Source organism: Dreissena polymorpha, chromosome 7, assembly GCF_020536995.1.
Source record: "Dreissena polymorpha isolate Duluth1 chromosome 7, UMN_Dpol_1.0, whole genome shotgun sequence".
Lineage (NCBI taxonomy): Eukaryota > Metazoa > Mollusca > Bivalvia > Myida > Dreissenidae > Dreissena > Dreissena polymorpha.
In genome coordinates, this window is record NC_068361.1 from 70961038 (window position 1) to 70977538 (window position 16501).

At 37.0% G+C, this 16501-nt stretch overlaps 2 protein-coding genes across 11 annotated transcripts in view; both read left to right on the forward strand.

The window, feature by feature from the left end:
• LOC127837315 (neurogenic locus Notch protein-like) overlaps positions 1–16501 on the forward strand; it is a 516941-nt gene that overhangs the window by 19221 nt on the left and 481219 nt on the right. The gene's annotated exons all lie outside the window — the stretch shown is intronic.
• Positions 1–16501, forward strand: part of LOC127837312 (neurogenic locus notch homolog protein 1-like) — a 141340-nt gene that overhangs the window by 13707 nt on the left and 111132 nt on the right. The window contains exons 5-6 of one of the 10 annotated variants that reach the window (XM_052364263.1): positions 756–903; positions 1551–1814. The exons of 8 other annotated variants lie outside the window; for them this stretch is intronic. In XM_052364263.1, coding sequence (XP_052220223.1) covers positions 756–903; positions 1551–1814 — 412 coding nt within the window. The remainder of the gene's footprint in view (positions 1–755; positions 904–1550; positions 1815–16501) is intronic. One more of the 10 variants, XM_052364262.1, reaches the window with a different exon arrangement.

A 16501-nucleotide genomic window follows, 5' to 3' on the forward strand; every position in this document is an offset into this window, starting at 1 on the left:
TTAACGACAACTAAAGTGTTTAGAGTGAACAGTGTATGCTTTTATAAATCCACCAGTAACAACAATAGTGAGTACAATCATGCAAAATGTATACTTTGTATTGAATCTCAACACACCTTGTGTTTTCTACTGTGCGTTTATATTTTGATTTTATTTTGTGACGTTTGGTATAATTGCATGTACATTAATCAGGTCTGACACACTGCATTTGTTTACATATTATTTCGGTGCGTGACATGCATTAACCCTTAAAGCGCTGGAGCTGAATTTTAAAGGCCTTTGCAAACAGTTTGGATCCAGATGAGACGCCACAGAACGTGGCGTCTCATCAGGATCCAAACTGTTTGCTATTCTGATAGTATTCTTTGAAAAAAATCGAAGAAAATGCTAATTTTAGAAATTCGGCAGACGACATTTTAGCAGACGACAAATTTCCCAGCATGCAAAGGGTTAAATAAAGTATGAGATGGGGACGAATCCACCATTTGATGTAACGCGAGCTTGGAATACGTTAGCTCCGCCTATCGGAAATGCAAAATAATCTAGGGTTGTTATAAATGTTTGTTTATATGAAAGTTTTTTTTGTACCGTGCTTAAATAAATAACAGTTTGTGTAATCTGGACTATTATTTGGGAAATCATATTTTACCATAATTATAATGGTTTAAAACATAAGTATGAAATATATTTGTCGGGAAGGTGGTGCTTTATATTTCTAATTGTTTGCATAGTCATAATACTTTGTGTACTTGTAGGTACCCAGTGGTACAAGGATCCGTGTGGTTTGTCAGAGCAGAGGGAACGCAGTTAATGGCGATATATTGGCTGAGGTAGATGGACAAGATGACGTCATTCAATGCGTTGATGGAGTGTTCGCAGACCACAATCTGAAGTGTGGTACAGGTAATTGCATGACTTTGTTCGTATATAATGAGATCAATCTCATAACAACTAACTCTTTACCTTCGCTCAATCAGCTGCCCTTTTTAGGATCAGACGATATAGATTTTTTAAAAGGCAACGTGCAGTTGATTTATCCTAAATACATCGCGGGCATCCGTTTAGGTATTAAATAGAATATCTAATTATGTAACGGCGTTTAGATTTTATCCTCACCAAATGAACACAAACTGTTGAGCACATCTTGTTTAAGGTGGCGTTTTGATTGGTTGTTGAAAGGTCATCTTAACGTGACCGCTTATGCGATGACATCAAGTCTAGTTAATGGAAAATATATAAGCGTCAGACTGGAGATGATTTTTATGTTTAAATTTGTTGGATAAAAAAGGCCTGTCGAGCATACACACGTTTATTTAATCAACATATATCATGTCATTACTCACCAGACGATTTTTTGTCTTGATTTTTAAGACAGGGGATATGCAAAACTACTAAATATCACATGAAGTTTACCATTTTGCCGTGATTGGCAACACAACACTGTTATTATATTGCGTATGTTTCCGAAACATATTGAAAATGGTGAAAATACAACAGAAAATACCACAGAGTACACGATCTATATAAATTGAACTGTTCTTTAAATTTAGATGGATGTCAAGTGCCTTCGGTGTTTCATCCCCAACTTTCTGTTTACGACATTTCCTCGCAAAGAAAATACGTGTCTGGCAGCTCACTTTACATAAGACAAAATGACAGTCTTGTTTTCAATTGTGAATCATTCGGAGATACCGTCTATGAACCTCACCGGCGATTGTTCGCCTGTGACCACGGCTCCTGGGTCGTTCAACAAAGGCCAACTGATGAGCCATGGAGCTTTGAAAACAACGGGTCCTTCCCCATATGTCGTCAAGGTACAAGTCTCTCGATATTATATATATCTATATAATAAACAGTGTTGCATATATAAACCCTTCAATTCTAGTTATGAAGGAATACCTAGTGATGAGATCAATATGGTGTCCATCTCGCAGGTGTAAGAATGTAGGATCCATTCCTTTTATGACTTCTTCCGATGCAATCGCCTACGAAGAGTTGTCTCCTTTCCGGTGAGTAAACATGGAAATTTACTTTGATTTGGAAGTAACTGATGCGACGAGGTTGCTCCAAAAGACATCTTCAAACAGATTAAGAAATTATAAACAATAACATACTAATTTTGATTTTCTAAGAATAATAAATATAATTATTGCTATTATGTGCAGACCATAGAGTACGTCGTAAGGCGTGTTATGTGAGCAATCATTTTAGAATGACGTACATCTATAAGTTATTTCTAAATTACTATAAATATTTAAACGTGCATTTTTATATACAGTACTAACGAACGTCACCTGCGAACTTGCAAGAAGTAACGCACATACAGATGTTACATGTGTCGCACACGAAATCAGAAACAATTGCATTAATACAAATATTATAAAACATATACGCACACTCATGTATTAAATGTCAGGTTATTTATTACAATATTTAGATAGTGCAATTATATTAATTACTAATATGTATAAAGTAAGATGCTCTTCAATAAAAGGAAGAATCGCTTGTCATATAATGACGACAGTCAAATAAGTTTGAATCAAACGGGGCATTGTTTTATATATAAATCAATCAATTTTTCACATTGCAACACATGAACGTATTTTCTACTATGCAATCAATTCTGTGCACACACCAGAAGACAATAACATCAAACATGTACAAATCAAACATAAGCAAGAGTTAATACGCATCTTAACGCTATAGAATGTAAAATATAAATCACAAGTTGCTTTGAAAACATTCACCTATATACAGTAGATAACCGATATATAGTAAATACTTTATGACTAAAGAAATACAAAAGTGAACTGTACAAAAATACAGACAACACGTTTTTAAATACGCACACATCCATAACTGAAAATGCACTCATACAACGTGCACTTAAAGCACACAGTGGACAATTAAATGTCAGCCTTTAAAGTATGTCAATATATATGGGCTGTGAAAAGTGGGTTTAATGAATGTGCGTAACGTATCAGGGACGGCACTTTCCGCCTAAACTTTATTTTTGTTAAGAAGAAACTTTCTTTAAACGAAAAATATCATAAAATCGGATAGTGTGTCTCTGATTAGCCTGTGCGGACTGTACTGGCTAATCTGGGACGGCACTTTACGCGGATGCTTTGAACCCACTTTTCACAGAGCACGGCCCGTATACAGAAAAAAACGTATAAACGCATATTATCCACACCATATATGGCTCCAATAGATTACTCTACACCGGTCGCAAATTTTTAACACCATTTATGACTTCAATAGATTACTCTACATCGGACGCGATGGATAACTAAGAGGAAGACTGTCTTCCATAGAGGATAAAGCGTCTGACGATGGGACGATTTCGCAGACATAATCATTAGAACTCGGTATGGGAATATAGGGCTTAATGCATATGCGTTAAGTGTCGTCCCGGATTAGCCTGTGCAGTTCGCAAAAGCTAATCATGGTCAACACTTTCATGGATTTTTGTTTAAAAGAAGTCTCTTATCTGCGAAAATCTTTTCAAGACGGAACGTTCCGTTCCTGTTAAGCTTTTGCGGACTGCACAGACTAATCTGGGACGTCAAATTACGCGCGTGCATAAAGCCCAGTTTAAACCCGAACGAGACTCATTATAAATCTAGAACAATGCACACCTTTACATGCATTATAATTGTATATGCCGTATCAAAACAATTATGTACACGCTTCTACAATATCACTATTACCATTTACATCTATTCGTGAGCAAATATATAACATTATTGATTATCATTTATCAAAATGATTGGATGGATTCTTAGTAATGGCACTTATTGGGAAAATAAATGAGTACATTGTGCAAATTAATTATCTAATAAAATGCTATATAACAACATAAACACGAAAGGAAACAGGAGATGTGTTTGTCTGAAACACAATGCCCACTACTGCGCCGCTTTGAAGCCATATTTGACCTTGAAGGATGACCTTGACCTTTCACCACTCAAAATGTGCAGCTCCATGAGATACACATGAATGCCAAATATCAAGTTGCTATCTTCAATATTGCAAAAGTTATGGGCAATGATAAAGTTTTCGGACGGACGGACGGACCGACGAACGGACAGACGGACGGACGGACGGATTGACGGACAGTTCAACTGCTATATGCCACCCTACCGGGGGCATAAAAGTAAATATAAATATCAGAATACGCATTGCTTCATCTAAACTACATTTGACTAATCATAGCATATATTGTTAGCAAATTAATTGGACTTGATAACAGAAAAAAATACTTAACGATTAGTTTTAAGTTACCGGTAAACTTAGTGAGCGATACATGCATATGATGATCGTATCGTGCACAACTTTTTTATCGGTGACTTCGCTGTTCAAACAAAGAACGTTGCACATTACTATATTCAGTTTTGTAACTTAACAATTTTCCATTCTGGAACTATTTGACGTCCCGAGTGATGTTTGGTTTCTCAGTAAGAACTAAATAATAATAAAACATAATATTAAGATAACACGAGTACTGAACTGCTATGTTTTTAGCTGTAAATGAGAACGCATCTAATATGCCAGAACGCTTTAATAATTATGTTTTGTCATATAAACCACACACCAAATCCAGTGACGGGGCGGTTTTTAAGGTTTTTGTTCCCATTAGGTCGGAATGACAATTCTCCAACAGTGTGCACATATTTAAACATTAACAGACCGCTTTACATAATGTAGCCTAATAACGCTAATGACTTTGATAAATTCATAATATATTGACCGTGCTATGTGGAAAATGAGTTCAATGCATGTGCGTAAAGTGTCGTCCCAGATTAGCCTGTGCATTCAGGGACGACACTTGTCCCAGATTAGCCTGTGCATTCAGTGACGACACTTGTCCAAGATTAGCCTGTGCAATCAGGGACGACACTAATCAGGGACGGTTTGTATGATATTGCTTGTTTCAAAAAAGTCTCTTCTCAGCAAAAATCCAGTTTAGGCGGAAAGAGTCGGCACTGCACACGCTAATCTGGGACGACACTTTACGCACATGCATTTCACCCCATTTACACAGTGCAAGACTCAGACGTTTTCTTTTATGAGTCAGCTTCAGTCGAAATTTATAAAAGTGCAATACGGTTCAAAGACGAAATGAGAATTTGTGTTGTTTTCGTTATAGGGTTGTTACAATACGTAGAATGCATTTACATTGAATCGAAAGTATCAAAACCATCACATCACAGATGACCGCGTGGTTATGGCGGTAGCTTTGTAATCGTAAGATCATTACGTCTGTGCTAGTGGAAAAGATGCTATCAACTGTTCTTTTTTATTTTCTTTCTTATAATCTCATTTTGTTATATGCCGGAGCCTTTTACTTCAAATTTTTACATGTATCAATTTTAAACGTCATATGACGATCTTCAAAAAATCTCAAAATCTGCGAACAAATCCCTTTATAGCTTGCAGAAGAAAAATGGCGCGCTTTGAGATTCTCACTATTTGCGACATAATTTCGGATCAAAATTCAAGGTCATCCTTTTGGAACTTCAGTTTCGGTGAGTTTTCCGAGTAGAACTGGGAGTACCAACGCCTGTGCCGCGCAATGAGGCTGTCTTCAGTCGACTTCGCGAACACAGGTTTGCCTGCGTACTTTTTATTGTTCCAAATCATGATGTCTCGCTCAACCTGAAACCCAAAACAATATTCAAGTAAACATTTTTGAACCACGCTATGGGAAAATAGAGCTCAATGCATATGCGTGAAGTGTCGTCCCAGATTAGCCTAAGCCGTCCGCACATACCAATCAGGGACGACACCTTCATAAACTGGCGTTTCGTTTAGGTGAGACTTTCGTTCAATTATTATTTCATAAAAGTGGAACGTGGCGTAACTCGTTAGCCTGTTCGGACTGCACAAGCTAAACTGGGACGACAATGTGTTTACATGCAGTAAGTTCAGTTTTCCCGAGCGCGGCTTATATGAGTCTCGTTTTGAGAAAACCGGGCATAACGCATGTGCGTAAAGTGTCGTCCCAGATTAGCCTGTGTAGTCCGCACAGGCTAATCTGGGACGACACTTTCCGCTTTTACTAGATTTTCGGTAAAAAGGGACTTCCTTTAAACGAAAAATACCATTAAAGCGGAAAGTGTCGTCCCTGATTAGCCTGTTACATATGAGCCGTGCTCTGTGAATAAGGGGTTCGCACAGGCTAATCAAGGACGACACTTTCCGCTTTTATGATATTTTTCGTGTAAGAAAGTCTCTTCTTACCAAAAATCAAGTTTAGGCAGAAAGGGTCGTCCCTGATAAGCCTGTGCGGACTTCACAGGCGAATCGTGGACGACACGTTACGCACATGCATTAAACCCCTTTATCACAGAGCTTGGCTCATGTAAACGTGATAAATGCCACAAACCAACTGCATTATAAAATATACGTAGCCGACGAGGACGTAATCTTGTTTCACTATCCTTTTAAATTGTCCGCATATACATTTATCAATATGATTCATGTGCTGCTTAACCCATTTATGCCCAGTGGACTCTCCTATTCTTCTAAATTGGATCAATTTATTTCCAAAATTAGGGGTGTCAAGTATATTTATGTCTATATTTAGAATATTTCATAAATAAATTCATTTAAGCAAACAGCGCAGGCCCAGATGAGACGCCGCATCATGCGGCATCTCATCTGGGTCTACGCTGTTTGCAATGTCCTATTTTCAGGACGCTAGGCATAAATGGGTTAATTTGTTAAACAAAAATCATGTTCGGTCAACGCTTTCGTGATCAATTGAACTAATTGTGCAAAATCATCAACAGGAATTTTGAAAACCATCGGTGCATGGTCTCGGGGTATTTGACTTCCGTTAAGACACAAAATTGGATGTGAGTTTTAAAGTTTGTGTATTTCTATAATACCAATATGGGGACAACGAAACACCTGTAAGTCATTCCTGATGTAAACTCTTTATTTTCTGATTTCTCAGAATCATGGAACAAAATGCAATCGCACAAGGTCATAATAAGCACGTTATGCTCAGTTGATATTAAAATGTTTAGTTATAAAAAATTGAAGAGAAAACAAAACTCAACGTCAATGGCACAACTGTTAAATGACATTCAGCCATACCTGACCTGATAAAAGATTGAACGTACATGTTTTTATTTCAACACCATCACTCGTCAACATTTTTCAAAAGAAAAAATCAAAGATTGCATATCATAAAAGCACACAGCATATTTTATTAATTCTTCCTCATATTAGGCATGAACGTTAGTGCTGACAAGGAAAGCACAATCTTGAATGATTTGATACGATCTCATGATAATAAAACGTCTTTCTGCTGTTTAGACAAAAGGCGAACCAAAATATAAACAAAAGCCATGATGGTCTCTTAAGCGCTAACCTGAGTACAAAGTTCACCAATTGTCAGAGATATAAAGTGGTGACCTAATTGTTGTGTTGCCGTATGGGCGTTTAGGGTTCTTTCTCCGAACAACACGTTTGGGTTTCTAAATATATTATATTTATGATTTAATATCATAAACATACAGGTTGACAGCATGAATGATATGCAAAGAATCTCTCTCTTATAATAAGTATACATTTCAATTATATGTAAAATGATGTGTTCCGACGGTAATATACCAACAGAATTAATACACAAATACAACTATTAAAACAAAATAAATACAATAATACAACCGACAGACATGAATATAAAAGATGTATAAGATGCATATTTACCTAAATATATTATATTTATGATTTAATATCATAAACATACAGGTTGCCAGCATGAATGGTATGCAAAGAATGACATTCGAAATAGTCATTCATGCACACGGATGTGGTTGAGTGAATAAACTCATGATTGACAAGCTAATTAACGTATTAAAATGTTAGTAAAAACAGTTCACCTTTCTACCCAGTCTCTACATACTGAAAACTGATCAACTACTACAAAAGAACGCTACTAATCCTATTTACAGTTAAAATATACTCTGTCCAACCATTGAACAATCAGAGCAATATATATATATATCTTTATTGCCTCCATTTTCTGAAGATGTACATGCTACAAACAAACGATACAAACATAGCACAAATACAAAAGACAGTCAATGTAAATAATTAGAGATTAAGTCAAATTGTCATATACATGTATATATGCATGTAAATACATCATTAGTTTCCAAGAATGACATTGGAAGTCGCAAGGGTGTACTTTATTTTTCAGTTCTTTGAACGCGTCATATTTATACCCTAATCAGCGTTCAATGCACTTAAAAATAATTTACTTCAGTATCATTCAGAATAAATATATTTATGAACTAAATATATTTACAACAACGACAATTAAAATACGTCTGTAACAATTGGTTGCATGTTAATCATAATCCAACTTGGCCTATATACAGTGAAAATAAACATTCGGACAAAGTTACATCGTTATTAAGTTGTAAAAGTGGATACTATAGTGGTCAAACGTGTTTTTAATAAGATTTCAACTAGTGTCCAAGTTTTGGACGCAACTGACCCAGATTCGACAAAGGCATAGATATTGTCGAGATAAACATTCCAACTAAGCTTCTATAATGGTAACTTTGTTTTCTCATATGTGGCCGGTTACCTTGTTTTGGGACGCACGTGCCATTCGAAATCGGCCTAGGTGTTGTCAAGATTAAAACATTTCCTACGTTAAACAAAGATTTGATAAAACATAGGGTCTCTAGAATGTTAAAGAGCTAGCAGACTGCAAACCGCTAGACGCACTGTACTTGACGACAGACGCCGCAAACAAGCGTCGATTTGAATGTACACGGACAAAGTTGTCAGTAAAATAATAATGATGATGATGATGGTGATGATGATGATGATGATGATGATGATGATGATGATGATGATGATGATGATGATGATGATGATGATGATGATGATGATGATGATGATGATGATGATGATGATGATGATGATCACTGGCAGCAACTGAACCAGCGGTGTACTGATGAAAGAATTCAAGAAGAACTAGCACGTGTATAAGTGCATCCGTTTCAGTTGGCAATAGTTTGTTACATTCAGCGATAAATGAGAACGCAAGCAACAGAACAACATGGGAGAAAGACACTTACCGGCACGAATTAATGTTGATTATCCATATAATATCTTTAATTTCTTAACAGCCCATCTTTTTCCACAAATGATGAAAGTCCGCAATTTTCATGCGAACGCCTTCATGCATAGATCCGAATGATAGTGAAATAAAAAAAAATGAAAGTGAAAGTGGAACTTTAAGTAAAAGGAAAGTAATTATGGTAAGTAGTTCCAAAATGAGTTGGTGTTGTCATTTTACAGATTGGTAACTGAAAGGAGACGATATGTGCATACAATCATTCTATGTTTATTGAATGCAATATAATGTAAAATGCGAAATCTAGTTGCACCATTAAAATGCAGCGTATGACGATTGTCTGGGCATGCGCGTATGGTGGAATTATTATGCAAATTATGGTGAAAAAAGCACACGCACACACACATACCGGTACATATATATTTCCTTCAGCACGCGGTGATTATGAAAAGTAGTGCCTCTTTATAAAGAGGTCTCTTCCTCTTGGACGAAAGCCATTTTGCGATCGTCCCTTTCCTTGTGTGGTTTTTTACTGTATGTTTGTTCTGCAACATTTGGGTGCATGTCATTGGGGACTTCGTTGAAAAATGAACGTTTGGTGTGCGTTTATTGAAGTTCTGTGTTTTTGTCGAAATTTCACTGCCGAAACCACGAGGGCTCTATTTATGGCAATTTTTCATAAAAGTTGCATGACATGTGTTTTTGATTACTACTTTCGGAATAAGACATTTATCTTTAAAACTGATACTATCCTTGCACACTCGGGTGTGAAGACAATGCAGGAAAAATGCATTAAACGTTGGCCATTCTATTATGGGACCCTCTGGGAAATCGGAAACTAAGCAATAACTGCGTAAGAATGACATTCGATATGATCTTGACCAGCCAGGCAGCCCCAAATTGTATATTGACCGAAGCCGAAGGCTTAGCTCCGCATACAGTTTGAGGCTGCCTGGCCGGTCACTATTTTGCCGCTGAGCCCGATGTGGGTTTACTCTCATTCCAGTGTGTACCGAAAATTTTCGTCCAGTGTATCAATCAGTGTATTATCAACGATTTTAACATTAAACAATGTCGGTTGCTTTTTCAAAGTCCACACTGATAATTTCGTCTATAACTAACGACCGCATTGTCCAACATTAGACCAAGATTCACAAATGGAAACCATTCGACGAACCTATTTCGCTTTCCGAGAAACACCTGCATTAAATATGAGTCGCGTTATGGGAAAACCGGTCTTAATGCATGTGCGTTAAGTGACGTCCAAGATTAGCATTTGCATTAAAACCGTGCATATGCATCAAGTCCGGTTTTCCCATAACGCGACCTTAATATATGTATATATTACCTGTCACGAAATGCTCATTTGTAAGTTTTACATCAGCACAACGCATTTGAAAGAAAAAATAAGCTTCGCTCTGTGAAAACAGAGCTAAGCATATGCATGTCCTTTCAACGCAGTTATCGGTACACACGCTTCTCAGCAAGGCGATCCGGGTTCAATCACAGACCCATTTTTGTATGACGCGGGTCTTTAAGTTTCTTAACTATATTTGAAACGTGTTTTATAATGCAGAACTGTTTGATACTATCCATAACATGATCAAGAAGCGATAGTCCGTAATATTAAAAACATAACCTTGTTTGAAAATAAATCAACAATTATTACCAATTTCTAATTGATGCGTAGTTAGTCATTATGACACATTTTCAGTTAAATTCGTCTAATAAGGCGTGATCAATTGCTATCAGACGTGGTCAGTTATTATCAGGCGTTGTCAGTGATTACAAAGCATTGACGACTGTTATGAAGCGTTGTCAGTCATCGTGAGACGTTGTCAGCCATTAGTAGGCGTTGTCAGTTAATATTACACGCTGTCAGCAATTATTAGGCGTTGTCAGTCGCTATAGCACGTTGTTAGTCATTATTAGGCGTTGTTAGTCGCTATAATACGTGGTCAGTCGTTATGAGGCATTGTCAGCCATTATTAGGTTGTCAGTCACTATGACACGTTGTCAGTCATTTGATGGCGTTGTCGGTCGCTATAACATGTTGTCAGTTATTATTAGGCGTTGTCAATATCTATAACACGTAGTCAGTCGCCTCTGAGGCGTGGTCAGTCATTATTAGGCGTTGTAAGTCGCCATTACACGTTGTCAGTCTTTATTAAACGTTGTAAGTCGATATAACACGTTGTTAGTAATTATTAGGCGTTGTTTGTCGCTACAATGCGTGGTCAGTGGTTATGAGGCGTTGTCAGTCGCTATAACACGTTGTCAGTTATTATTAGGCGTTGTCAGTCGCTATAGCACGTTGTTAGTCATTATTAGGTGTTAGTCGCTATATACGTGGTCAGTCCTTATGAGGCATTGTCATTCATTATGAGGCGTGGTCAATCATTATGAGGCGCTTTCATGCATTATAAGGCGTGATCATTTGCTATGAGAGGTGATCAGTCTTTATGAGGAGTTCTCGTTCATTTTTAGGCGATAGTCGCCATCGTATCATCGAATTGTCGCCATCGTACTATCACATTGTCGCCATCGTACTATCGCGTTGTCGTACTGCCGTCATCGTATTATCGCATTGTCGCCATCGTACTATCGCATTGTCGCCTTCTGGATTTGAATGTAACCACGATGGCCGAACGGTATTCCGTACGGTGCCAAAACTTTAACATGCAGTTAAGGCTACGTTGAGCTAAATTACAAGCTTTTTTAGACTTTTGAACTATTGGTTAAGTTTTCTTTTAGCCAGATTTGTCGTATCTCCACAACTTATTTATAGGAACATATTGTATGCAGAGCTGTTAGACTCGTTTGTGCATTTTTCTGCAACTATAATATGTGTTTTTTGTTTCAAGGCATAGCATGCTATATCCAACGAAACCGTTCTGTTGTTGGTTGAGGCTGCTTTCCAAACTTCCTGAATACATACTTTGCTATTCGAATGATGCTACAGCTTCAACATCAAGTAACTAAATGAAGCCAAAGCTACACTTGAGTCAATTCAGAGTTGCACGTTTATCAATTGCTCGTAAAATTCAAGCTTTTTCTTACTTTCGTTTTCACTTTAAGAAAGAACATTTACACAGTACAACATTAGAATTGTATCTGATTAACAAACCCTTTCATAGCATTTCATTACAATACTTAACAAGGCGAATCAATATTACATTGTATTATCTATCTTATTATCGTGTATGTGTACATGAAAGCATGTGACGACAGCTCTGCATGGGCATTGCTCAAACTTATGTCAGGACAAACACACTTCGCTAATGCCCAGCATTTGATCTCCGCTGTGAATGGAATGCAGCCGTCGTGCAAGAGGTTCTTTTTTGAGGCGTATTTTTCACATATTGTGGGTAAAAATCAACTATACTACTAAATTTTATTGATAACGTATGAGTTTAGAGACATACATTTTTGAAAGTAAAGTATACCATGTTATGTTCATGGTTATTTATCACACGCACACACGTGTCTTGTTTATATCTGTTTGGTATCGTTAAAGTACAGAGCACTGCTCAGATTAATTTCAATTTCGTAATTCCGACAATATTGCGATAAAAACCCGAGTTAACAATAAGACAATAGGACATATACCTATTCAAAACAATTAAATTAATTTACTCAAAATGTTTAAGAGAACTATTACTTTTATACTCCGCGTACACCGTAATACATGTACATTATCAACACCGCGAATAGGATAGAGTTTTCCAGTAAAGAAACATCAGAGTAGTAAAGAGGATCACAAATATTTTTAAGGTAGCGCACCTCTAATGGGCACATATCCAAATATAATCTAATTAATTATTTTCTTAATCAGCATCATTTCATTGAACTACATGCAAATTTGTAGGTAGGCTTTCCATGCTTTTTAAAAAAATATACCGACTTTTTTCAAAACCACCCCCACGCTCGGCTTTTGTCCAGTTTATTTTCACCCCTGGGGTATATAAAAGTTCCATAATTCATTCAAATTTCCAAATATGGGCATGCAGTTGGTGTGTACAGATGCTGTAAAAGTGTTTAAAGTTTAAACCAGATGAAATAAGTATTCTTTTACAGACATTTATTTTTTACAACTTTTTATCTATGGAAGAGCGCCATGAAATGTAAGTGATTTCAGCCAAGTAAAAATTGGGTCGGTTAAAAACAAAGTGTCATAAAATTCAAAATAGTATCATTTAAGTCATATTTTAAACTTAGTTTTTATAGAAACACTATATACAGCAAAAATACCAAGAAATAGACAGATTTACCGTTTACTTTTTGAAATAAAAATAATAATGCAACGTGCATGGTTCGTATTTTCAACAGTAAATCACCCAATTTCGCCATAACGTTGTTTTAATTTTAATAATTGAAGAATGTGCATAAAAATTGCAACATATTTAACAATAAATATAGCTTATATGCCATATTAAATCAAATTACGTTAGAAACTAAATAAAACGCGTCGCAAAAAAGTATACGTCGTCGGCAGGATTCGAACCTGCGCGGGAATATCCCAAAAGATTTCTAGTCTATCGCCTTAAACACTAGGCTACGGCACCTAATAGTAGGCTCTTCAACCTTCGAAGAAATCGCGGGAAATCATTAGAGGTGCGCTACCTTAATTGTCTTCCAATAGTAGGCTATGTAGCCTATGCTAGACGTCTGATGCGCTACAAGCCGTCTAGACGTGAATTTACATTGTCTGCATTCGAGGTCGCGTGATCAGTGGTGCGGATTTAAGTGCACCAGATGACCTGATGACCTGAATGTTTACAATGTCTGCGTCGCTGATAAAAATGTAAACAATGTGCCAAGAAATTGGGGTTTAACGTCATATAGTTCAATGAACAAGATAAAGTGGTTAGTGACCCAAATTGTTCAGCTCTTGAAACAGACATAACTCAATGGATTATTATTATTATATTTATTTATTGCTTATTAATGGACAAACAATATGTAATTGTTGCACTGAATTAAATTGATTGATTGACGCACGAAAATGTCAAGAGACACTATTGATTGACGTATTTTGTTTTGTTTGTTTTGCACTTATTAATTAAAATGTCGCGTAAGCCGTAAAAAATTGCTTACCGGGTATACAATTAATTCGCCGGCCAGGAAATTCGAGTAATATTTCAATTGAAAATAGTTTACTCGTTTTTCGGGGCCAGGGAACAGAGAAAAGCCTGAACAGCCAGGACGAAAAAACCGGGAAGATGAAGTTCTAGAAGCGTTTATGAAGACAAAGTTTGGAAATGGCCTTGAAAAACAGCAGTGATGAATTTAGAGCGAAAGACGACGCATTTATAAATGTCTGCAAACAGCGATACCACAGAAGGGAAAGTGAACTTGGCAGTATCGCAGTCTTGGTGGTAAAAAAGCTGACATTTGCAACCTACAACAAAGGGTTGATGTGATGGTGAATACCTGCCCTGGCAGTCTCGACCTCACCATGTTGGCGACATCCAAGACTCTGCTAGCTCGAGGTTGTTTATGTGAGTATTATATTTAATGTCGTTGCTAGTGATTGCTGTAGTTGTAGACGAACCTCACGGAAAGATAATCGTGAAAACCCTACAGAAAAGAAGTCGATGTTTATCAATAATGAAGTCAGATCGAATCACGAATCAAAGACGAACTTATGTGAACCATGTTTGTATAACACAAGGGAAAGGCCCATAACCGGCTCTCCACACTCAAATTTAACAAATTAACTGCGCAAGCAATGTGAGACATTTGTCGATGTGCACATTGAATCACAATTTAACAAATTAACAAAGGTCTTTCAGATACAGTTAGATACTTTGAGGAGGAATACATTGAGCAGGAGCCTCCATGTAGCTTCGGCACAATTCCAACACCGGAGAGGAACTCCAGTTGGGGCGAGTGTCTGGATTTCGTTGGTTATACAACTTGAAAAAGGAAACATTAGAAATAATTAATTGTTCTTAAATCGGTTATCCACACAATCCACGAAAATTAATGTCACACGAGTAATAATGATTTTGCAGCAAGAGCTTAGCTAGCTCATTAATGCGCCCGTTGCACTGAAGGAAAAGCCCATTTCTTTTGCTGGAAAAAGCTGCAGTTTGTAGTTTTTTGCTCAGATGGCAGAAGGTTAGTGGAGGTCCTACACAAGGAAGAACAGAGGCTGTTCTGCGTTCTCTTCGTCCGACCATTGATTCAGTTTGGAATACCGCTCAAACTCAAGGCGCGGAAATAGCTCAGTCGGTTAAATAGCAGGGTTTGGAGACAGAGACTGTTTTTGTGCTCTGAACGTCAACCTGCGAAACAGGAAGATGTCAGTCTCCGTGGAATAAAGCCATATCATCTGTAATAAATATAAACAAAGAAGCTGTTTCGTTCTGAAACTAGAGGGCGAACTCTATGTCAACAACTTCTCCCGAAAAGGAAAAACCAAAGGCTGTAGTCCTTCTGAAACTAGAGGAAGAGTTCTATGTATTATATAATAACCTAACCTTTATTATCTAAATAGTTAATGATGAATACTTAATATATAATAGTTTTATTCATTATTTTTATTTTAACTGGGGTTACTAACATGTTTTGGCATACAGAATTACATTATTGTTTACATTATTTTTACATTACATTATTCTCAGCAATGACACTTTAACAGAGGCAGAGTTCTACAGTGAGAGTTGTTTTGTGACCAGTGTGTAAATCTGCACAGTCTGCTGTTTACAAAGCACATCACCTATAACAAAAAGGGATACGTTCAAGTGGCCGGTGTCGTAGGCGACGGAAGAATTTCTATTTATTTGTGATAGTCAACACTGCTTGGACAGGAGGGATACTTATGGCCGGAGGGTTATTAGTGGCTAAGGGGTTATTTGTGGCCTGACAAGACACAACAGGGGAATTGCTTGGAACCACGGGGTCCGGCTGCAACAACAGACGCCCGGGGAACAAAGGCCCGGCAAACTGGGGAAGTAAATCGTTAATTTGGAGATAGCCTCAACAACTCCAACCTGGGAGGGACGATAGCCGGTCCCCAATGTGAGGAACATAAAGGAAAGATAATTAATCCATGTAGTATTGACAGGAGGCGCATATTTACTTTTCCTGCCCAGAAAAATGACTAAATAACTTAGGTAAATAACAGGTATACATACATTATTAAATAATTATTTATTTATGGACTTTTGTTTTCCTCCATTTACTTTTTGATATACTATTTATATGTCGTGTTATATGTATAATTTTAAATTGTATGAGTCTCTATCTTTGTGTGAGTCTTTATATTTGTATGAATCTTAACATTTGTATGATTTGGCAGAAATGGGTATTTCCCAGAGGAATTAGATATATGTATATACTGTACGACAATATGAATGTTTACAATTGGTAAAATTGCGCAAATTC